The sequence below is a fragment of the Hippocampus comes genome, unplaced genomic scaffold (assembly GCF_001891065.2).
Source record: "Hippocampus comes isolate QL1 unplaced genomic scaffold, H_comes_QL1_v1.1 scaffold223, whole genome shotgun sequence".
NCBI classification, from domain to species: domain Eukaryota; kingdom Metazoa; phylum Chordata; class Actinopteri; order Syngnathiformes; family Syngnathidae; genus Hippocampus; species Hippocampus comes.
Genome location: NW_017804808.1, coordinates 29,031 through 52,105, shown reverse-complemented (window position 1 = coordinate 52,105; position 23,075 = coordinate 29,031). Strand labels below are relative to the sequence as shown.

Below are 23,075 nucleotides of genomic sequence, written 5' to 3'. Positions count from 1 at the left end.
CCCTCAATAATGCTGTATTTATTTGAACTAAGGGATGTTTCACGGTGCACCATGTATTTTATGTTTCCTAACAAACACAAGTTTTTGTTTGGCTCTTGCAGAGGAACCTGACAGAGTATTTTTTAGCAGTCGATGTGAATAACATGCTTCAACTCTACGCTAGTATGCTTTATGAACGTCGGATCCTCATCTGCTGCAGCACACTGAGCACTGTAAGTTGAGTCCCCATGTTTTTACTGATTTTCTGCAATACCTGTCAAAGTAATGTGTTGAAGCTCATCCACAGTGTTGGGCCTGGTGTCTGTCAACTTCCTCTTCACAATATCCCACAGATTCTCTTTGGGGTTCAGGTCAGGGGAGTTGGCAGGCCAATTGAGCACAATAATACCATGGTCACTAAACCATTTAACGGTGGTTTTGGCAATGTGAGCAGGTGCCAGGTCGTGCTGAAAAATGTAATCTTCATCTCCATAGAGCTTTTCAGCAAATGGAAGCATGAAGTGCTCCAAAATCTCCCGATAGCTAGCTGCATTGACCCTGCCTTTGATAAAACATTGTGGACTAACACCAGGAGGTGACATTGCACCCCAGACCATCACTGACTGTGGGTACTTGACACTAGACTTCAGGCATTTTGGCATTTCCTTCTCCCCACTCTAGAATTTTTATCAGGTATTTCTAAAAAAATTAGCATATTGTGATAAAGTTTATTATTTTCCATAATGTAATGATAAAAATTCTACTCTCATATTTATATTTTAGATTTATTGCACACCAACTGAAATATTTGAGGTCTTTTCAAAATCATCAATATCAAAACAATAAAAGGCTTAAACTGCTTCAGTTGTGTGTAATGAATCTAAAATATTGAAATATACTGTATGAAAGTCTAATGTTTATCAGTACATTTCAGAAAATAATTAACTTTATCACAATATGCACATTTTTGAGGACCTATATATACACACACACACACACACACACACACACACACACACACACACACGAACTCACTCACTCACTCACTGTGATATAGTTTCCATTTTAACCTTTTTTTCCTCTCTGTTCTTGTAAACAGTTAACAGCTTGTGTCCATGGGTCTGTTGCCATGTTATATCCAATGCACTGGCAACATGTTTACATTCCAGTCCTGCCACAGCATCTATTAGACTACTGCTGGTGAGTTTGTTGGCTCCTATTGAAATACTTGTAGGCGAGACTTAACCCATGTGGTTTTCATATATATAATGCAAATAAGACTAAACCGTCTTTGATGTAGAGCAATTTTTACATTTGAAAAATCTGTTCAATATCCTTTTTTCCAATTGCTTGCTAGTTTTTGTGAATAGCAAGTTTATATACGAGTTAAATTTTTTTTTTCCACATTTAAAAATTTACACAAAAAAATTTGAAGCCATACATTTTCAAAACATTTGCAGGTATTTAATATGCCTGTGACATCCTTTTGTCAAATTATCCCAAGGATTAAGAATTACAGTGCACATTTCTGGGGCTGCTTTATGCCGTTGAGCAACTGCTCACCCTCCCTTCTCCTCTAGCAGGACTAATTCTGAGTACTGTTTTCATTACCGTGACATTTTACCAGACACATCCCACATGTGTATTTATACCCTGCTGTGTATGTATAGCATTGTGAAAAAATGCATTGACATGTCACTGGGAATACTGGTAATACATTTTCTCTTTTCTTCAACTGCTTATCACTGATCAGCAACAGTTTTGTAACTTTATCTTTATTTTCACCCATGCTAAGATTTATTCAACCTGACCAAAAAACTCCATTAAATTTGAGGGATAACATGATTTTCTTTTCAGTGCTCCAATGCCCTACCTGATTGGAGTCCATTCCAGCCTGATGGAGGTCAGTAATCTGCTCGTTGAAAGTATGAAATTCAGATGCATTAATTTATTTTTTTTTTAATCTAAAAAATGCTTCTCTTTCAATGTCCCGGAAAGCTGTTTTTTTAAAACACACTTTAAAAATGACAGCAAAAGCAAAATTCTGCACATATTTAAAAATCAAACAAAACAATCAAACATAACATATTTTATAAGCAATAAACCAGGAACAACACTAAAAACAATTGACAGCGTCTTTTTTCAGACACTAAAAGAAGGGCTCAAGTCTCATGCTGTGATTAACACAAAAGAATAAAAATGAGTTTTAAAAACGGACAGTCATGGGGCTTGTCTAATGTTACACGGGAGGTCATTGCATTGTTTGAGACCAGCAACAGAAGAACCCCTACACTGTCTGAGCTTCCGCTTTTTGTTAAGCACTTTTTTACAGCTGCAGCTGTTGTGAAAGCGGTATATAAATCAGGATGTATTGGAAAGTATTGTATTGAACTTCGGTACCTCCAGGAGCACGTGCTCAGCTAACTTGAGGCACCGGGCTGGAGTGTAGGGATGAAACATCTCAGAGAGGTAACAGTGTGGCGACACCATTTTGAGACTCTAAAACAAATAGCATCTTCTTAAAATGAACTCTTAAAACTTATTCAGTACCAGCCAATTCTCGACCAAGTCTGAAAAGACGTTTAAAAACGTCTTTGGGAGTGAATGAGTTAAGTGCAGAGATAACCTGTGGAAGGAGGCCAGAAGATAAGGGTACATCTGCCCATATGGCATTCTTCCAAAAGCTTTGTGGCTTTTCGATGTGGATTTTGTCCTCTTTTTTTTTAATTTTAATTTTTTTATTTTCAAAAGTGTTGTCCTCCTTGGTCATCTGGCCCTTTCCCTGATAAAGTCACTTCATGCGTCCATCCATCATCGAATCACTTACTGGTAATCTTCACGGGGGGTGGCGGGCGTACTGGAGCCTATCCCTGCTGAAGTCTAGCCCTGCTGACTTCGGGCAGTATGCAGGGTACACCCTGAACAGATTGCCAGGAAATCACACTCACTTCCTGTGGTCCATGAAAATGTCTTCACACACATTACCAAGCAGCACAGTGGCTACTTCTCATACTTTTAATAGGATGAATGACAACTTATAGGCTTGGACACATCTTAGTTGAACATGTTACTACGGTCAAATCATTTTTGTCTTTTCTATGGGTGCTATCAGTTTTGTTCAGGCTTGTTTTTTGAATTTATTTATTAAAATAATTCTGTTGAACCACAATTCAAAACCAAAGTCAGATTTTCATAGATTAATTTTCTTTAAAAAAAAAATCTTACGTCATCACTTTTATTAATGTTATGAACAGAGGAGTACCAACTATTTTGAAGATGTGTGTAGGTTGCTATAAGGATGTCCTTGTTACTGTCTGGGCAAAACATATTCTGATTGATATATTAGTTATTTTCTCTTTCATCATCTAATTTTGATATTTCAAGTCATGAAACTAAATGCAATAGATGACAAAATAAAGGGTTCATTAGAAATTTATTAAAAGCGCGCGCGCACACACACACACACACACACACACACACACACACACACACACACGTGCGTCCTTTATCTTATATTATACAAATAAACATTAGATTTTATTTGTACATTGTGTATCTTGATTTTCTTGGAATGACGTTGATTTCTTTTCTTTAGAAAGTTCAAGGAATGGCTATGGAGGATGTCGTGATCTTGAATGTGGACACAAACACCCTTGAAACACCCTATAACGATCTTCAAAGCCTACCCCATGATGTGGTGAGGAGCAATCACATGTTTTTTGTCTTTTCTATCCTGTCATTCCTCACCCATTTTGATGACCAAGATGGTCCTACGCACGCAAAGCATTAAACAACCTCAGCAACATTACAGTGCGACCGGAAACTGTATGCATAGCACTTTTTGTTGTGTTACAGTTTCATTCCAAAATGGAATATATTCATGACCATCCTCAAAATTCGACACGCAACATCCCATAATAATTTTTTTTTTTTTATTCTAACAAATTTATTTCAAATAAAAATCTAACAAATCACATGTACATAAGTACTTACAACTTTCAGTTTCAGTTTCTCCACCCCCCAAAAAAGGTCACCTGTAACCGACGGTGACGCATGACCTCCATTGCAGGAAGTTGTTTGCGGTCAGCACTTCGTGCTTGCAGCTAGTGGTTAGGAGAGCCGTTGAGACATACTGTATATATTTTTTGTTTATTCTCATTCAAAGTTTGTTTGATCGGCAATTCACCGATGGCATTGTCAAAAAATCGAAATCTGGAGCACCAGGAGAAGCAATTTAAAATGGTACACGCGAGCCACGATAAGTGATGTTTCTGCACTTAACATGCTACAAAAGTGCATCCCTGCCTCCCTGTGTCAGGTCTCCCACTAAGGTAGGCAGTGATATCCTTTTCAAAAACTCAGTATTATCTTATAGCTCGTTTATTTTTCTGTTTCGGTCATGTTTTAGGGTCTGTTATGGCGGTTGCTCATCATAGCATGCCCGTGCATGTGTATGCGCGCATGTATGTGTGTGTAAGTGTATGCATGCACGTGCGGTACGTTCGCGGGAGGTTGGATGCTTGAAAAGTAGATCTTTGGTCAAAAGAGGTTGGGCACCCCTGGTCTAAAAGGTCATCAGGATTGTACCTCTAGCTACAATGTGATGCGGGATAATAGTTAATGTAATACATTTTAAACTTAAAAGAAAAACGTTTACATAAATATTAGCAGACGTTTAGTCATCCTTGTCCCCTCTGCCGGGGTGCAGAGCCCACTCCGCTCACATTAATTCATGAATGCCTATCATCAGCAGCTCAGTTTTCTTTGTTTTTCAAACTTCATGCCAACTGCTGTGACCTGCTAACGCAGGTCAAGAAAGACAGAAAGAATAAATGCTAGGGTCATCAATCAGAAGGAGTCATCTTGCTTGTTCACAATAGTTGGCATGAAGTTTGAAAGTGACGATGAAGTCAAAAGTGTTGTGAGCGACTGGCTGAGACATCAGTTCAAATATTTTTATGCTGAGGGAACATGGAGGCTTGTGCACAGATGGGAAAAGTGTTTGACAGAGTCGGGAGACTACGTTGTCAGGGGTCGCCACAGCGAGTCAGTAATGTCCATCCGCCCCTGTAAACCGTCCTACCAACTCGCATGGTCGTCTTGGCAAAAGTTTTACGCCGGATGCCATTCCTGACGCAACCCTCCCCATTTCTCCGGGCTTGGGACCGGCACTGGGGAACAGTGCACCCCCGGGGGAGGGCACTGCCCCCCAGCGGCTGGGTTGACAGAGTCGGGAGACTACGTTGAAAAAAAGAAAGTAAGCTTCTATCTGTATTAGAAGTCCTGATACCAAAAAATGCAACTTTTCTTTCTTTCTTTCTCTCTCTCTCTCTCTCGCTCTCTCTCTCTCTCTCTCTTTCTCTCTCTCTCTCTCTCGCTCTCTCTCTCTCTCTCTCTTTCTCTCTCTCTCTCTCTCGCTCTCTCTCTCTCTCTCTCTTTCTCTCTCTCTCTCTCTCGCTCTCTCTCTCTCTCTCTCTATATATATATATATATATATATAAACACACACACTGTACCCGTATAATATATTTATATAATCATCCAGCTTCTCATGGCACTCAATATTAAGCAGGCAAAAAAACCAAGCCTGATGTTAATTTGGTTATTACACAAAATTGCAATGCAAAACAAATTGCCAATCACCAATCCTGAGATGAATGTTTCAGTTTTAGACTTTCTACATTGTACCTTAAATTAAATGTGAATGTGACTTTTTAGTAGCTGATTCAGATTCAGAAAACTTTATTTATCCCCGTGGGGCAATTAGGACTTAACAGGCACGCTCTGCACAAGAAACATGAAAAACAATGACGTACATGGGATACAGTGCAAAGGGCCTGTCGGTACTCGCTGTGTGCACAGCGCCCCAGGATCTTAGTTCAGAAAGGAAACCACTAGGGAGGGAGAGGGAAAAAAAACATGCTCGAACTATCCTGAGGATAATTTAAGTCCAGGAGAAAAAAAGACCCCAGCACGTAAACAAGCGTATGACAGTTGCAACAAGTCACAAGACATAACATGTAATGATGGGGGGGGGGGGGGGGGGGGGGGGGGGTGCGACACGGCCCGACCGTCGAGCTGCTCAGTCCATTCAAGCGCTCAGCAGATCAGTTCACGTCGCGGGGAAAATACAGGAACAATAAAGGCGGATATACAAGGGTGTGTATACGTGTGTGATGATGCTCATATAGATTAGATTTATTTATTTTTTGGGGAATTGTTCCATTAGGTTTCATCTCTAAAAAGTCGGCTGAGGAAGTTTTCAACAACCCCAGGCGATGGTGTGGCTCGTGCCTTCCTCAAGAGTCAGGCGGCTCTGTTTGGCAGCTACAGAAATGCTCTTCAGATTGAGTTGGTCAGTAAATCGTTTCACACTACAGATAACATATTTAACACAGAAAGAAACCACAGTTTGTTTGTTTATTTTTTTTTGGGGGGGGTGTTGTTTTGTTTTGTTTTTTTTTTTATGCCCCCAACACTGATGGTGATATATGCGACACTTTCTCAAATTGTTTTCTTAGACAACATGTAAACAACACTACACCGAGTGGGTATATGAAATAGTCATCATGTGATATTTAAACATCATGTTCAGAGCAATTTTTCATTCATTCATTTATTTAATTAGCGCAATTAAGAAACTGCGAGCAACAGCTCTTTAAAACAACCTTAATGAACGCCAAAAGGAAGAGGCGGAACTAAAGCTTAACCCAAACAAACCTTTCCCAATTTTAGAACTTGTGCTGTGTTGATTACAGCCACCATGCACAATACAAATAGACAGACAGACCAGAAATCATCTATCCATCCATTGACTTTTCTCTTTTTAATGATGAGCTGGAATCAATCCCAGCTGAGTTTCAGCAAGAGGCAAACTTCATCCTGGACTGTTTGCCAGTTGCGCTTCATTTATCACGGCTTCACTACATGTGCAGAGCTTTCAGCCGGTCTGCCCCCAAACTCTGGAACTCAATTCCACCCAACATCTGTGATATTAATTCTCTTCTCACATTCAAATCCCATTTCAAAATCTATCTATTCAAAATCGCACACTTAATTTAAATTAATCTTTTATTATCTATAATTTTATCTGTGGTTTTATTGTTCTTGATTGCAAAGTGTCCTTGAGTGTTTTGAAACGTGCTTATAAATAAAGTGTATTATTATTATTATTATTGTTATTATTATTGGTATGCCTACTATTACCGTATTGGCCCGAATATAAGACGGTGTTTTTTTGCATTGAAATAAGACTGAAAAAGTGGGGGTCGTCTTTTATTCGGGTTCTAGACATTACACCCATTCACAACGCTAGGTGGCGCCAGATATCATTGAAGCGAATGCTGAACTTGACTCCCCAGGCCAAAGTGAACCCCTGCCACGAAGAATAAAAATAAAAATAGCGGTAGCACGAAGAAGAAAAATAAAAAATAGCGGTAAGAAATAAAAGAGAAGAAAATAATAGAAGAGATAACAGAAAATGGAGAAACGTAACGACAATCTGGAGAAAAGTGGGTCGAAGAACGGCCAGGTTAACCAGCAGCTGAGGAGAAGTTATGATGTAATTTTGTGGTATGCTGTATTCATGATGCCATAAGAGTACACCATATTTTGATCCATTTATTTTTTTGAATAAACCCGGAGTACACAGCTGCTGATGTAATGTTCATTGTTAATGCATAGTTTTCAAACATTTACCCTTGAAACATTATACTTTTGAGTATCAGAATTCTTCATTATGAATATCAGTCGAAATTGAAAAATGGGTTCCCATGATGAACGTTTACGGAACCCAAAATTAGTTACAGTATTTTCCCATTGGGTAATCCGACGGAACCGAAAAAGGGTTACCGCGAATTTCGGAAATCCTCAAGCCTGCTACGGTACATCTTTTTTCCCCACAACGATCGCAGTTTGACAATCGCCGATTTGTTGTTTTGATCTGGCGTTAAGTAATCTCGCGTGACGAGATTGGCGAGATCGGGCTTCACCTCGTGGAAGCAGACGATTGCCAAGTTGTGTAACGTTAGAACAAGTGTTGCGAACAAGTGTTGCGAAAGTTTATTGTGGAGATATCACAGAGGAAGCAGCTAAAGTTGGGTAGTTTTTTGCGATAATAAGTTGACTTTGAGAAAGCCTTGCATCATTGGAAGCAGAGTAAAGAGAGGAGAATTTATGAACTCAAAGACTGAACCATGGGATGAAATAAGAACCTACTTCTCAGCAAATCTTGTATGCTTGAATTATTTAAATTTTTGCAGCATTTGTTTATAATTGTATGTATATGTTGTTGTTTGTGTTGTTATTATATGCAATTGAATAAGCAGACCATTTCAGAATTCAAAATTTGGGACTCTCTAAATGCATAAAGGGACTTATACTTTTCTGATCAGCGAGTCCCTGGGACTTGCTGGGGGTAAACTGTAAAATTATCACTGATAGTATGGTACACATCCTTACCCACCAATTGAAAATCACTGCGCTAGAGCACTGCAGATGTTTATTTATTTTCAGATTTTTAAATGTTTTTTTTGTTCATTGTCAGGGTGAACCAATAACATTTAATGAAGAAACCTTTGTAAACCATCGATTGAGTGCCATGAGAGTGTTCCTTCAGAATGCCATCCAGCTTCAACTTTTCAAACAGGTAAAAATTTGCATCCACATAAATTTTGTATGCATTATTGTATTCTACCCAGAGAATGATGGAGTCCGGAGCCAGAACACTTCAAGGGATTTTTGTGCTCAGATCACAGTCATGGTTTTATTTGGATCACGTTTAAACTGTGAGTCCTTTTAATACTACTTAAGAACTCAATTTGGGGCAAAATTTATTCTGTTTATTTATTTATATTTTCATAGACTTCATTAGTATTTTAAATGTTAATATTGTTTGTCAGTATTATTCCAATACATACCATGTACAAAGCTCTCATCGCAGTTTGTGAGTCAAAATGAGTATTTTGTGCCTTGTTCATACATATTGAAATCCAAAACTGCAAATGTGTGTTTATGTGGGGAAAATACGGAGCTGCCAAATGTTCTGGAAATCCACGAACGCTGACTCATTACACCTATAAGACGTGATTGTTTCATTTTTGTTAAAATAAATCACCAGTGGGTGTCACTAGTCAGTGGCTACCGCGAGTTTTCACTCTGTACCCTCAATGCAAGACTTAGGAGACGGGGAACGTAGTAGCCTCTGTGATTCCGTCATAACTGATACAGATTTATTTTTCTATTTTATGACATACATTTTATGGACTATATGTACGAGAGCTCAAGACATCATATTACTGCTGAAAAGAAGTACAAGAGGTGTACAAGCTTCCGGTTTCCATTGACTCCAGTCATCTGAAGAAAGAAATGACCGAATTCTTTGAAATTGTGTTACCATTGGTCTTAATAGTCGAAGTGTCATCTGAATTGGTGACTTTTTAAAGATGAAGGAATCACTCCTCCAGCGAACTTTGTGGTGCTCCCGCTCAGCCAGTACTACAAAGGAGAGAGAAAGTTGATAGATTTCGAGAGATTTAGCGATTGAAATTAGTGCTGTCAGACAATTAAAAAAATTGTGCGATTAATTAACTCATTAAATCCCAGCCATTTTCACTGGAGCAACCCCCTCAATCCCAGCGTTTTACTGGATTTTAACTGATCTTGCAAGGCCCACAGAATATTTGGTTCTAATGCTCTATAAACATGGAGCCAACAAAATAAATTGGACTCTTCTTTCAGCAGAAAAAAAAATGTTTTTCTTTCTTTTAATCTTTTTTTTTTCATCTTGAATGATATTTGTCCATTCTTCAGCAGTTTCATGAGAATGGCGATTCCTGGGCAAAAAACGGAGAAAAAGAGCTTTTTGTAAAAGCATGCATTTCAAGCATGTGAGGCTCCACTGCCACCTACTGGTCGCTTTTTTACATGATTTACAATGCAAATGGCTTATTCTCATTCACAGATTGTATCAGACCCTCCTCCTCTCTATGACGCAAAAAAAAGACTTAGACATACAAGTACATCCTTGGTAGGCGGGGCCTAATTTTAAACAGACGTACAAGTACGTCTTGTGGAATTAAAGAGTTAATTAGGTCTTTAATTAATTAATTAATCTATATTTTAATCTAATCTAAAAATGACTGAGAAAACCCCTATTTTCATTTTAAATTCGTCACATTATTGAGGCAGATCAAAAGATAAAAGAAAAAGTGGCATTATAAAGTATTTTCTTGTTTTTCAGCAGACTTGGACAGATGCAGTCCTAGCCATTTACTTTCTGCTGTATTTGAGACTAGTCAAAGTCCTACCTGCAACCTTTAGTTTCGACCACAAGGGGGAATATCACTGTTTTGTTTGTTTTTTGTAAATCTCCAAAGAATTACAAAATAAAAATAAAATAGAACATCAGGTCTTAAAAAATGCTTAGGGTAACATCTTAAAAACAGTAAGAACAATTTTCTGAGCAATACAAGTACTTAACACTGAACTTGCTTCAGATGATAAACGATAAATACAACAGACCCTTAAATCACAGTGCTGTAAGTTCGCACTTCAGAAATAACTGTTCATCATGACAAACTAAAAGTGCTGAAATAAACATCAATCACTTCTAGTAGTCTACAGAGGACACATCAACTATGCCTCGTACGTGCGGTGTTCTCGAGTTTAGTTTGCCAAAGAGCTGTGCTTTGTATGGCTTGCTCGCTATATTGATAACGCTTTCGGTGCTAACGTTAGCTGTGGCTGCACTTGCGACTGGTTGCTTTGCATTGATGTGGGAGGCTAAATTTGAGCTGCTCCGGTGGTAAGCAAACTCCTTACAAATTAGGCACAACAGTCTACCTTTATTAATTGTGTCGTCAGGGCGTTTTTGGAATGTAAAATTTCCATTCGTTGTGCTGAGAACTCTCATATGCTGCTGCATTTTCACCCTCCACTCCTCACTGCTGCTTACTAAGCCCGCCCAACTCCAATGGGAGCCTATCAGCTTCGGCTAAACAAGCCCCAACATAATGGCAGCCAATCAATGTATGCTTCAGGCTGTGACTGACAGTTGTTTCCCCACCCTCAACAACTCGAACACAGGAAGCCAACGCATAAAAAGGGCTATTAGAAAAAAGCAGCCCACCTACAGAAACAATAACGGCAGAGATTAAAATGTAGATTAAAGCAATTAAAAAAATAACGTGCTAAATGTGACGTAATTAATTAATTGCAGTTAATGCGATAATTTGACACCTCTAATTGAAATATCGAATTAATGAAGGTCGTCTGTATGTCCTTTGCTTTGTTTTTCCTTGTTTGGCTTGGGAACGACGAGTCACCAAGCTGTGCTTTCTCACTCCCTCGCTATCGCTGCGAGGCACACGGCTCGAGATGTGCGATAATGCTGGCCACACCATCGAAAAGCTTCATAATGAATTTTAGAAATCAATTTTTGATGAGCTATGGTGTCTTTACAAAAGAGATTTTTTTTTTCAGATTAGCTTCAAATATGTTTATCTTTAAAAAAAAAATTCAGTCACTTCTAAAATAATCACATTTAAAAACATTATTATTTATTATTGCATTATTATTACATATTTTGTGTTAGTGTGCAACAGCCTGCACACCCGATCAGTCTCATGTTCACTCTTTATTTTTTAAAGTAGGTTACATAAAACCTCACTTCCTGTCCTTTCAAATAAAGTGGGTTCGATCAGAGTTGGGTGGATGCCGCCAGGGCAACACATTTCCGCCGTTAATTGTGGATGAATGTGCATCCCTGCACCACGTGGCTCCAGCCCAGCGAGAAAAAAAAATGGTACCCCTACTTAAAATCATCCAGGCAATCAACCATTTTTTTCCGACCTGGGTCCTCTATTCCAGTGTTTTTCAACCTGTGTGCCGCGGCACACCAGTGTGCTGCGAGACATTGTCAGGCGTGCCGCGGTAAAATATCCAATTTGTATGCCTCTGCGGTCTTTCGCCCACAAAGTAATCATGTAGTCCCCTCCCATACCGCTAGGGAGCAGCAACAGCTAGCCAATTGCCTTGTGTTTCGACGAGAGACAAGCAAATTTGTGACGCATGAATGCAGGACGACGGTGAAACAATAAATATGAAAGATGATAAAATACTTTTTTCTTGGTGTTCATTTGATTCCAATTCCAGCTGTTATAACATCATTCTTCAATGTTAAAAACAGTTATAGTAACAATATAACACGTTAATTGTTAAAATAAGCAGGTTTTTTTTTTTCACATTTTCAGCTAGTGGTGTGCCGTGAGATTTTTTCAATGAAAGAAGTGTGCATTGGCTCAAAAAAGTTTGAAACACACTGCTCTATTCTACACTTTATGGGGTTGAGGTCTGGGGACTGAGATGGCCATGGGAGGAGCTTGATTTTCTGTCTGGTGCCCATAATTATGGAGGGCATTTTATGTGTACAATAGATTCACGGTTTTCGTGATTAATCCGTTCCAAAAATTGTTAAACTAAACCAGTTCATGCAAAAAGCAAAGCAATATTTCCCTGAATGGGGTACATATCAGCATGATTATGATTATACAGTATGCCCATAAAATACAGTAAATGGACTAATATCTGTCATTGCTTTTCACTGACACTTTGTTGGGAAACTCTTACATTGTTAATTTTTTTTGTTCATAAACCCTTATATCTACACATTATATTTATTTATCTTTGAAAATGAATCACACGCATATGAGAAAAGTTTCACTGTCGAAATACCAAAGTAAAACAACTTGTTTTTCCAATGACAGTTCATTGATGGCCGTTTGGAGCTATTAAACTCCGGAGAAGGTTTCAATGACATCTTTGAGGAGGAGATCAACAATGGCAATTATGCAGGTGAGCCAGTCTTGATGTATCGTTGTGATTGTGAATAAACTGAATAAACATGCGTGAAAACCTGTAACCATGGTAAATAGCACAGCCACCTTACGCTGTGTTTTCTGTGCTATTCCTATTTATTATTTATTACTGCATTGGCCCGAATATAAGACGGCCCTGATTATAAGACGACCCCCTCTTTTTCAAGACTCAAGTTTGAAAAAAGACTTTTTGAACACCAAATTAATTTTATACAGAAAATATTTACAGTACATCTGAAACAAATGATTATAACAATGTATTTGAGAGAAAAAGCATGTTATTTTGCGTCATTCAAATCTAAAGTGCAATCACATTCATAAATGAATGGCTTCTGGTTTTTGAAACGTAAATTACATCATAACTTCTCCTAACCTTCTCCATTTTCTGTTATCTCTTCTATTATTTTCTTCTCTTTTCCTTCTTACCGCTATTTTTTATTTTTCTTCTTCGTGCTACCGCTATTTTTATTTTTATTCTTCGTCGCAGGGGTTCACTTTGGCCTGGGGAGTCAAGTTCAGCATTCGCTTCATTGATATCTAGCGTTGTGAATGGGTATAATGTCTAGACCCCGAATATAATGCAAAAAAACCCCGTCTTATATTCGGGCCAATACGGTATATTTATTCTACAAATATATTGCTCATGCTTTATTTTATATTGAACTGTGTACAGTTCTTTTCTGAAACATTTATTTTGTGCAATGAAACACTTTATCCCCCCCCATCTTGCTGCTGTAGACTGCAAGTGTGGGACAAATAAAGTGTGGGACAAATAAAGGTTGTCTTATCTTATCTTAAGGCTCTTTCTATTAATTGTCCGGCCACCATCCAAGATTCGAGAGGTGGGCTACTAACCTAGAATACGTATACTTGTTTGTTCATGAAAGTTTCTTGGATGGTTTGGTGCTGTTGTAATTTAGACTCTCCCAATACATAGAATCTCAAAAACCTTTCACTTGGTAGTTTTGTGTGAGCTGATTTTTGTTTAGAATGTCAATGTTTATAATATACAGCCCAAATTACTGGAGTTTTATATTGTAACAGCCTTTGTATGCTCAAGTATACCATCAGAAAGCTTTTATCCATTTCTCAGTGAACAGTTTTCAAAATGTGGATGATGATTAGACTGACCTGAGGGAAACTCCTCAAAAGCGAAAATGGTGCACATTTTGGCAACATTTCAGTATTTGATGAATTTGTTATGAAAATTACATTTTGCGTGTGAATATTGACAAACCTCACTTTCAATCCATCTCTTATATTTGAGGGAGTTTTCTGTTTTATCATAGGCCATAGAAAATATGGTTCCAGAAAGGAAATTCAAGGCATTGTAATCCCTTTCTTATTGTATTCATTCAGATATATTTGGCTACATTTCCTAAATCATCTCAGTTCCTTAAACATGTCTACAAAAAAATAAAAAATAAAAAAAATTAAACATTTGATCAGTTTTCTCCACAGGAAATGATACATCTTCTCGTATCCTAAACATATTCACAGAAAAATTGAAAGATGTTTTAACAATTCTCTTCACAGGAAATGATACATCTTACCACCAGTGGCTAATCACTGTGAAGGTGAGTAAAATCAGACCCATCACCACCCCATGCAGAATTTTACCAAGTCTATTGTGCCATTTGTATAAAAATATGCTAATTGTATGTGGGGGGGAAAAAAGTTGTTCAACCATGAGGATAATCGGATTTAGACAATGGATGGCTGGATGGATGAAAAAGTTCAAAATGTGCGTCGAAGTGGTTGGAGACATTATCATAAAAATACAATTCAAAATCTAACTGCACCTCAGTAGTCCTCTGTTGTGTCCTGTTAGATTACCGTAAATTCCGGGCTACAGACCGCACCTGATTAAGAGCCACATGCTCAGATTTATGAAGAAAAATCAATTTTGTAATTATATGCGCCGCACCATACTGTAAACTGCTGACCAATGAGTAGGCGGGGGTTTGCTTCTGCATCCCTGCCGCCTGGAGCGCCTCCGAGTGAGGCCGCGTACGCGGTCCCCCGCTGAACCCCCGCAGGAAAAAACGCAACAATTTCTTAAGGTTAAAATAATCTCCATATTTTCATGAGCATGATAAATGCCTTTGTACAATGAAATTACGCTGAAACACATAATAAGAGGCCAGACAAAGACAGATCTTGATGCGCATTTGCGTAATTACGAGGAGAAATACTGCAGCCCACTAGGCTTTAAATAGAATAATGCAAATCATATAAATGGGAAAAGATTATTTCTCTAGTCAGCCGCTTAAAAATGATCATCGGTGGCAGCTTTTGGCCCGATGCTGCGCAGCTCAAAAGACAGGTAAAATGTGTTCTCTTGTGGCCGCTTGTTTTCAGTATGACGGAGGAGTCACCTTTTTTATTTACAGTCCTAGTGAGGGGCAAATCAAATGTGCATGGGTCTTTTTGGTTGTCTTTTTACACTGGCTCAGTTCTTCTTGCCGGAGCCTCCACCTTCGCACCATCGACTCGTCTATGCCAAGATTACGGGCAGCAGCTCAATTTCCTTCTTTAACTGCCAGAGTGATCGCTTTTAGTTTAAAAGCTGCATCATATGCTTTTCGTCTGGTATTCTCCATGTTGATCAGGGTTAGAAGAAAGACTGAAATAAGGAAGTTGTGATTACCGGTAATCATACAATTTCATTGGACCCCTGTGTACTACTCATTCATTTTATTGGTCGACTGTTGCCAGGTAACACATTTTTCCCCGCTACGGCTAGAAGAGCGGAAGTTGTGATTGGTCATACAATCTCATTGGACCTCAGTGAACTACTCATTCATTTCATTGGTCCATGTTTTTCCCGCGATGGAAAAAAAATAATTAAAAAGCCGCTTCGTATTACACGCCGCAGTGTTGAAAGTGTGGAAAAAAAAGTAGCGGCTTGTAATCCGGAATTTACGGTATGTCTACACCTTATATTTAAAAAAAAAAAAGTATTACAGTGATCCTCTCGCTATATTGCACTTTTTTTTATCACGGCTTCACTGCTACAAAGTACTGTATTCAGAAAAAAAAATTCCGTACGGCTCAGAGGTTTTGTACATGACTGTATGCCTGATTGGTTCCCCGCGCGATGTTGACCAGTGACCGCATGAGTGGATTTATCCCGTGAGCTGATTGGTTGTGCATGTCCGCAGCCCGCCCAGCACCTTCCCTTAAGTCTCGTCACGCTGTTGCCTCTGATCAGTGTCTCGTCACGCTGTTGCCTTCCTGATCAGTGTCTCGTCATGCTGTTGTTTGCTATGTGCGCGGAGATGGGGGGGAGGAGAGAGAGACAGAGAGAGAGAAAGAGAAAGTGAGTGCGAGAGGAAAAAAGAGAGAGAGAGAGAGACAGAGAGAGAGAGAGAGAGAGACACGGGGAGAGAGAGACGTAGAGGGAAACTGATTGGGCTTGTCCGAAAAAAGCAGCACGTCTCTCTTCGCCTCGTCATCAATAACGATTGTCTTTTTTTTTTTTTACCCTTTTTTTTTCAATCACCTACAATATGTACATTAAATAATGCAAGTGTTCCCCCCCCCCCCCCCCCCCCCCCCCCCCCCGTTTGTCCTGACAGAAAGGGAGCGGGGCTATTTTGAACACAGTGAAGACCAAAGCAAACCCAGCTATGAAGACAGTGTACAAATTTGTGAGTACATAATGTTCAACCTAGGTTCAACCAAGAGTTCTTTGCTTCTAGTCTGCTTCTATTGACAGGCTAAAGACCATGCCAAAATGGGCATCAAGGAAGTGAAGAGCCGGCTTAAGCATAAAGTAAGTAGGTGAACACAACAGGGCTATTGACTATATACACTGTATATCCACTGTGTTCAAGTCACTTTAAAATTAATTTTCCCAAAATTGTGCAATTTTTCAATGCATGTTTTTTTTTTTTTTCCACATCAAAAATGTTTTTTTCACTGCTTACAAATAATGGGTATTTTATTGAGGAAAACTACTACCATCAAGACCACAGTATTTGTCACGTTCCAGTGGTGGAGGGGTTTGTATCTCCCAATGATCCTAAGAGCTAAGTTGTCTGGAGCTTTAGGCCCCGGCGTGGGTCACCTTTGGCAAACAGTTCCTCGTTCAGGGACCAAACACAGCATGGCTCATAGACCCCTTATAATGATTAAACATGAGTACCCACCCTTTTTAGGAGCCCTTGAAGGGTTTGCTGGAGAGCGCTCCTTCCTTTTGCTGTAGGACTTTAATGCTTACGTGGGCAATGACAGTGAGACCTGGAAGTGCGTGATTCGGAGGAACGGCCCACCAGATCTGATGCAAAGTGGTGTTCATTTTGCACAGGGGCCCGATTGAGAAACTGGATTGCTTGTTGAGGGCCAAGCCACCATGCTAACCTTGACCTTGCCGATATTATATTTCATTTACTTATTATAAAAGCATAGTCCTGTCTCAATAAATTGTTTCGTGTGTAGATATGTTATGATATTGTTATTGTGGCGAGATGGAAATTTTAGACATAATTATAAGCAGTTATTAAAATTCCATCTTTACACTTTTAAATCATAACATGAATATTGTGCACCAACCACCAACTCATATTACCTGTTGCGAGTTAGGTTTATTAAATATATAGATTAGTGGGAAATATATTATTGACAGTGATTTATCATGATATAGTAATGACGTAATACTGCTCGAGGGCTCAGAAAAGTTGCAAAATTTCGCGAAACCTTTGCTATTTTGGCAATGGTTCAGACAGAAGGTGTAGCTCTTGCTTGCCACCCTGCTTTTACTAGCATCCATACATGTCCACATAAAATAAAAACACAATTTTCTCAATAAAGGCACTTATAATAGAGAGCTGGTCTGCCCTAACAGCTTGACTTTGGTTTTTAATGAATCAGGACAGCATTTGATTGACATTGTTAGTTCAGTTTTGGCATTCACAAAAATAATATAATCAAATGATAAATTATGTCATATATTCTGCTTGGTTTTTTTTTTAATCATTTTTTGCAAAATATTTTTTACAGACGACTTTGTCAATCTACAACTTCTGCGGCGTTGGATCCCCGTTTCTCGTCTACCTAATCTGAACTACAGAGTCAAAACATCACAGTTTTACATTAACAGTTATTGTTTCCACATTGCAGGAAAATGTCGATAATGGATCTGGAATCATCGCTGGAGACAATGACTTCCTTGCAATTAGAATCAAGAGTGGGAGGTCACTGCAGACATTGGATGAACACAGAATGAACTGGCAGTTTGGACTTGTAAGCATTTTCACATTTGTTTATAATGTATTTGAAAAAGAAAATGTTATTTAATACATTTCAATTGTGTGTAGTTTGAAGTACTGTAAAAGCTGGACTCTTAGTTTTGAAATGTTTTTTGTTTGTTTTGCTTTTACAGAGACAGTCACCCGTGCAGTTGAAGAAAAGCAATTGTAATGAAAGTCTGGAAGGTTCTCATGACCCGTAAGCCATCTTTTATGATAGATTAACAATACATTGTCCATTTTGTAATTTATAAGAAACATCACTGCATATTTTAGTGGTGGCCTTGTGAGCAACTCATTCAACTATCGCTATGAAAGGGCAAGTTCAATTAAAAGGTTTCAAACGGTTGTTAATGCTGTGTAAACGCATCAAGTGAGGAAAGTTGTGTGACCTGACTAGAACAGAACCTTATTGTCACTATCACAAGAACAATAAAGTCTCTGTTTACAGCCATTATTGTCAGTTTGATAAGTGCACATCAGCGGGCACAGAAGCCGCGAAAAAAAAAAAAAAAGGGAAAAAATAAACATGAATTAATCGATAAAATTGATGAATTGCACTGCTGACCCTCATCATCCCAGCATTATTATTTTCTGCACAGTGGAGAGAAGAGGGGGATATCTCCTGATAACTTATTTTGACATCTCAACTAGGAAAATCCAGTAGTGGTGCTTCTCCTTACGAAATTAATATTTCTTAACTAGAAAATTTTGTAAGTTGAGACGCGTTTTCCATGTAAATGCCTTAATCTGTTCTAAACCTCGCAAAATTCGGACATAACTGTTTTATGAAGCATAAAAATGCATCAAAATATGTAGCAAATACATGTTACAATTAGATTATTGCACAATAAATGAGAGTTGTGCATAATGTAAAAAAACAAAGAATAAAGAGAAAAAAAAATGATGGTCATTTAACTTTTAACTGCTTCCTCATCGTTTTTTGCCCTCTTTAGTTCATGTTCTCTCTCAGAAGTGGTTTTTGCCTGGCGTTTTGTAAAGAACCGATCCAAGGATGTTTGCTTTTGTCGGCTTTAAACAATCCTTCAAAAATGTCCAAGGCAAACATCAGCATAGTGAGCAATTGCTCAACTGGTGAACACTTTTTCTGGGTGATTCACATTTACGTAAAACTGTCGGAACGCCTCATGGCCAGAGGGGTGAATGACGAGGACGCTGCATAGACACTTATCTATTTATCTATCTATCTACACACATTGACACATCGACATAGACACATACTGTAGACACATCTTGTTACGAAATTTCTTTCGTAACAAGAGGCAATATTTTCCTGTTGAGGAGTTTCATAACTTGAACATTTCATATGAAGAGACGTTCATAAGTAGAGGTACCACTGTATTAGCATTTATTTCTCATAATATCAGGACACTTTAAAAATGTGCAAAAAATGTATTCTCACTGTAGACATTTTTGAGTATAAAATTGAGGATGTGGCTATTGGTCAAAGCCCAAAAATAGAGGGAGGATTAGTAGTATGTGCTATGATGTCATTTTATGTGTTGTATGTTAAGACCGAGGACCCCAATGCAAATAAGTCTATGACTTTAGTGAGCCATCTTTTACATTTGTTTTTAACGCATATGTATTGTAAATTCCTATGTTGAATTAACAATCCATCCATCCAACCATTTTATAATCCGCTCATCCTCACAAGGGTCGCGGGCATGCTGTAGCGTGTCCCAGTTGTCTTGGGGCAGTCGATGGGGGACACCCTATACTGGTTGCCAGCCAATCGCTGGGCACACATAGACCAACAAACATTCGCGCTCACAATCACACCTCAGGACAATTTGCATGCTTGTTGGAATGTGGGAGGAAGCCGGAGAAAACCCACGCAGGCACGAATTAGAAATAAAAGTTTTGTCCGTACTCTAATCCAATCTTTCAACAATAGTATGAACTGTGAATTTGATTTGACCGCCTCATTGAGTCTAGGCATGTCTCCACAGGTCACAGCGATACTACTCACTAAGAGAGGCCGAGTGGATAGAAGAACATGATTCTAATTTGGGTATAGAAACTCCCAGCCCACTTCCAGAGAACCTCTCCAATGCCAGCATTCTAGCAAATTTCTTCAGCTGCCTTGATGAGCATGAGCCACTTCCTTTGGCTAAAAGCCTTGAGGACCTGAAGAGTCTGCAAGATTATGAAAAGCTTCAAACCAAGTTCACCAGTCAGGTCAGAGACACAGTATATTGGCTTGTATCATTTATTTTAACTTCCAGACGAGACTTTTGCCAAATGTTTTTGTTGCAGAGTACATTCTGAATGTTGTTCTTCTGTTGTTTTTTTTTTTTTAAATGTCTTTAGTACTTATGTTTTTAAATGATTTTAGATGTTGTCCTTTTAATCAGGGAAAGTACATTGAGTTACCTTTTGTATGATACACCCGATATAAATAAAGCTGCCTTGCCCAGCCTGTGGCAGTGTCAGTTACGAACCACATTATTTAGCTAGAGCTGTGTTTTTTATTCTTTTGAATGACCATTAGTGAACAATTCTTATTTACCAGGTCTACCAGGTCTCTTTTACAAATCAGTGTCCTTTGGCTTAATGTTTGTTATTTGTAACGTTCATCGTTAGCATAAGTACCAGTAGATTAGTACAGTAATCCTCTAATAATACAACGGTTCACCGGTTGCGGTCCTGCGATAGAGCAGATTTTTTTGTAAAATGTAAAATTTCCTCATGTGGAAATCCTCACTATTTAGTGGAAAACTGTGGTTTAAAGGATTCAAGCTGAAAGCGAATAATGGTTATATAAGAGAAGCTGCTTGCTGGTACGATATTCCATGACATGTTAATGATGTGTTATTGGGTATTCATCAAGATTTTGGTAATGTGTCGCATGATAAGTTTCTGCAAATACCAGCATTTGATATGATATTGCTGGTAAATTGGGATCCATGTATTTTGTTAAATTTTTTGCGCATTTGATGGCAAAATGAAACAAATATGTATCCAATCTTTTTTTGACTGCTGAAAAAAAAACAAATAAGCTAACATCATTTTTGTGTTTGCAGCAGGAGGACCTTCATTTCTGTGAACACTCACAATTATCTCCGGACCTCAAGCTCCACAACGCTTTCAAGCTGCTGAGTAAAGAATCAGATCAAACTGAAATTCCTTCTTGGGAACCTCCGACCTGCAAGAAAACTCAATCAGCTCAACTTCTCACACAGAAAAATGACCAAAATAGTAACAGTACAGGCGCTGAACCACAAGACCTGTCCAGCAACGGCACTATCGCCATACCTCGTCCTCACGTAAGGAAGAGTGCTGAATTTGGAACGGTGTTAGCACCACTCATTGGTCAGTCTCAATCGAAACCTAATGAGGAAAGGACAAAAACAGGGGGTCAAGAATTTCGAAAAGCCCTGAGTAAGACCTCAGACGTGTTCAATGTTGCGGATGATCACATGGATTTGATAAGCCTTCTGGACCCCCTTAACAAGTCACCACGGACTAGTTCCATGTCAGCAAGGGATGAAATGAATATTGACGTGCTCTCAGCATCGTGTCAAACAACAACTCCTCCGAGATCTTACCCACTCAGCCAGTCTTCTTTTCAGCCGCATCATCACATATCACCGACTGTCTTTACTCAGTCTTTCCGGCATTCTCTTCCTCAAATGCAATATTTGTCAGGTGGGAGAAGAACACCTTTGAATCCAGTTTATGGACCACCATGTGCTTCTTATCTACACAGTACAACCCAGCCACCGCATTTCCCTGCACTCTCAGAGGTCTATAAACAGCAATTGCCTGACAATTCTACTCTTCTTCCCAGTTATCGAATGGGCAACTCTTCCCCGTGTATCCCACTGCTTCACTCGTCAACCAGCACTCAGGCCCTTTCAGGACTGACGGACTCAATGCCCATCCCGGGCACTGCTTCCAACACACTAACAAGGCCACTTGAAATGGAAGAAGGCAACCAGAAAACTCAGGATCTTTTTGGCGATCTTCTGACAATGATTAAACCAGCCGCACCTCTTCAAAAGAGCATCGATCAACTCCAAAAGACGTGGGAAACATTTGACTAAAACCTTGCCATGGATTTATTCCTCTTTGACAGAGGCGGATGTGTTCATTCTTGCATGAAAAACCTCTTTGGAAGAACTTGAATTATAGCATCAGGCTGATTAAGAATCAGTACATTTGTTCCTTACGCAAAACAGAGACTGTGATTAAATTATGTTTATATGAAATGTTACGCGACAAATTAATAAAACACCACATACATTAAAAACCTACAGTACGTACCATTCGAAATCTTTCTTGACCGAAGTAACGTCAAATTCAGTCGAAACATTGAAATGATGTTTTTTTTTTCCCTTTGGTTTCTGGCAGTTTATTGCGACAGTCTTAAGGATTTTCATACTTACAGCACTGCTTCATTATAGTAATTTCTAAACAACTTGAGTTAAAATTTGTTTATGATCATATTTTGTAATATGCACTGAGCTTAAGTTTCTTCAGTCAGTACGGAGCACCTGAGATGACATGAAAGACCAAAAAAAAAGTGAAGGTTGTGGGGAAAAAAAAGCTGTGCAAGGCAAGATTTATTTGTTTTTTGCCTGCAGATCAAGTTCCAGGGATACAAAGTTAGCGTCTAAGGTGAAGGGGCTTCTAAAATTTACTCTTGGCAGACAGAAATTCAGGAAGTCAAACTCTCTTGAAGCGAGTGAACTTTTCAGCACTTTTATTCATTTTTCTGTGTTATTCATCGTAACTACGCTGTTGCCTCTTCCCATGCCATTTTTGCGGCGCAACCTCCAGGCTGTATTCAACTCTTCCATTAATAATGGTGAAGTACATAGAGATCAGGGATGGGCAAATGGCGGTCCCCGGGCCACATGCGGGTCTTATATTCCTTTATCCTACAACGTGAGCAGGCCAAGTGTGTGTGTGTGTGTGTGTGTGTGTGTGTGTGTGTGTGTGT

At 38.9% G+C, this 23,075-nt stretch overlaps 1 protein-coding gene across 2 annotated transcripts in view; it reads left to right on the top strand.

The window, feature by feature from the left end:
• Nucleotides 1-22,396, top strand: part of dennd1a (DENN/MADD domain containing 1A) — a 35,553-nt gene extending 13,157 nt beyond the window's left edge. The window contains exons 9-22 of one of the 2 annotated variants that reach the window (XM_019862933.1): nt 102-212; nt 1,079-1,179; nt 1,837-1,882; nt 3,575-3,676; nt 6,209-6,334; nt 8,525-8,626; nt 12,744-12,831; nt 14,391-14,431; nt 16,436-16,507; nt 16,576-16,632; nt 17,979-18,101; nt 18,241-18,305; nt 20,080-20,308; nt 21,157-22,396. In XM_019862933.1, the coding sequence (XP_019718492.1) occupies nt 102-212; nt 1,079-1,179; nt 1,837-1,882; nt 3,575-3,676; nt 6,209-6,334; nt 8,525-8,626; nt 12,744-12,831; nt 14,391-14,431; nt 16,436-16,507; nt 16,576-16,632; nt 17,979-18,101; nt 18,241-18,305; nt 20,080-20,308; nt 21,157-22,176 (2,283 nt within the window). In that variant the 3' untranslated portion in view covers nt 22,177-22,396. Of the gene's footprint in view, nt 1-101; nt 213-1,078; nt 1,180-1,836; nt 1,883-3,574; nt 3,677-6,208; nt 6,335-8,524; nt 8,627-12,743; nt 12,832-14,390; nt 14,432-16,435; nt 16,508-16,575; nt 16,633-17,978; nt 18,102-18,240; nt 18,306-20,079; nt 20,309-21,153 lie in introns of both variants that reach the window. The other variant, XM_019862926.1, reaches the window with a different exon arrangement.
• The last annotated feature ends 679 nt before the right edge of the window (nt 22,397-23,075 follow it).